Raw genomic sequence first — 932 nt, forward strand, 5'->3', positions numbered from 1 at the left:
CGCCAGGACAAGGGGCCATGGGCACAACCTGAAGCAGAAGAGGTTCCAGTTGAACGGGAGGAAGAACTTGTTGACTGTGAGGGTGGCCAAGCCCTGGCCCAGGCTGCCCAGGGGGGCTGTGGAGTCTCATTCTCTGGAGATCTTCAACCCCCGCCTAGATGAAGTCCTATGTAACCTGCTCTAGGAGAACCTGCTTTAGCAGGGGGGTTGGACTAGATGATCTCCTGAGGGCCCTGCCAACCCCGGCCACGCTGGGATTCTGGGATTCTGTGAACTCCCTGCAGTTCTGCGCTGGGCACCCTGGAGGCTGCATAATTCACTTCGGTCTTACTCGCCCGTAGGCTCCGAGGTCCCTCTGTTTGTGTTTTACCCCCTGCCTTGGTGTCTCGGAGCCGAGTGCTCCACCAGAGCCCCGGGAGCGGCTGGGGATGGTGCCTACCTCTCCCTGCTCCTCTGCATTCCCATCTGAGCGCTCCTGCCTTGGCACATGCACAGGGTGCTGCCTGGGGAAGGCACCCAGTCCTTCTGCACCTCTAGGCTTTGTCCCCGCTGCAGAACCCCAACACCACTGTTCCCTCACTCCCAACAGCTCTACCCCGGACACGGGTCCAACCTGGGGAGGATGGGATGCCTTCCCTGTCCTGCAACGGGTCCTTGGATGTTCTGAGCCTGCTCTGGCTACGGAGGTGTGGGAAGGCTGGAGGCAGAGCCCAGGTACAGATAGCTATGGCTACAAGCAAGGCGGTGACGGCTTGGGGAAGGTAGGCAAGGGCTGGGTGGAGAAAGGGAGAGGAAGGTGGGAGGATGGCCCAGGACACCCAGCAAAGAGCCGTGGGGCTGAGGGAGGAGAGAGGGACTTACTCTGACGATGATACGCTCGGAGATGTGGGCTGCCAGCGTGTAGTTCTGGTTCTGCGCGTGGGCCTGCAAGG

At 60.9% G+C, this 932-nt stretch overlaps 1 protein-coding gene across 1 annotated transcript in view; it reads right to left on the reverse strand.

Moving 5' to 3' along the window:
* The window catches only part of MYRF (myelin regulatory factor), a 67,588-nt gene that overhangs the window by 18,486 nt on the left and 48,170 nt on the right, over window positions 1–932 (reverse strand). Inside the window, exon 12 of the mRNA XM_035889676.1 lies at window positions 862–932. This exon is cut by the window's right edge and continues 19 nt beyond it. Coding sequence (XP_035745569.1) covers window positions 862–932 — 71 coding nt within the window. The remainder of the gene's footprint in view (window positions 1–861) is intronic.

This window comes from Egretta garzetta, unplaced genomic scaffold, assembly GCF_000687185.1.
Source record: "Egretta garzetta isolate BGI_Z169 unplaced genomic scaffold, ASM68718v1 scaffold300, whole genome shotgun sequence".
In the NCBI taxonomy this organism is placed as follows: Eukaryota; Metazoa; Chordata; class Aves; order Pelecaniformes; family Ardeidae; genus Egretta; species Egretta garzetta.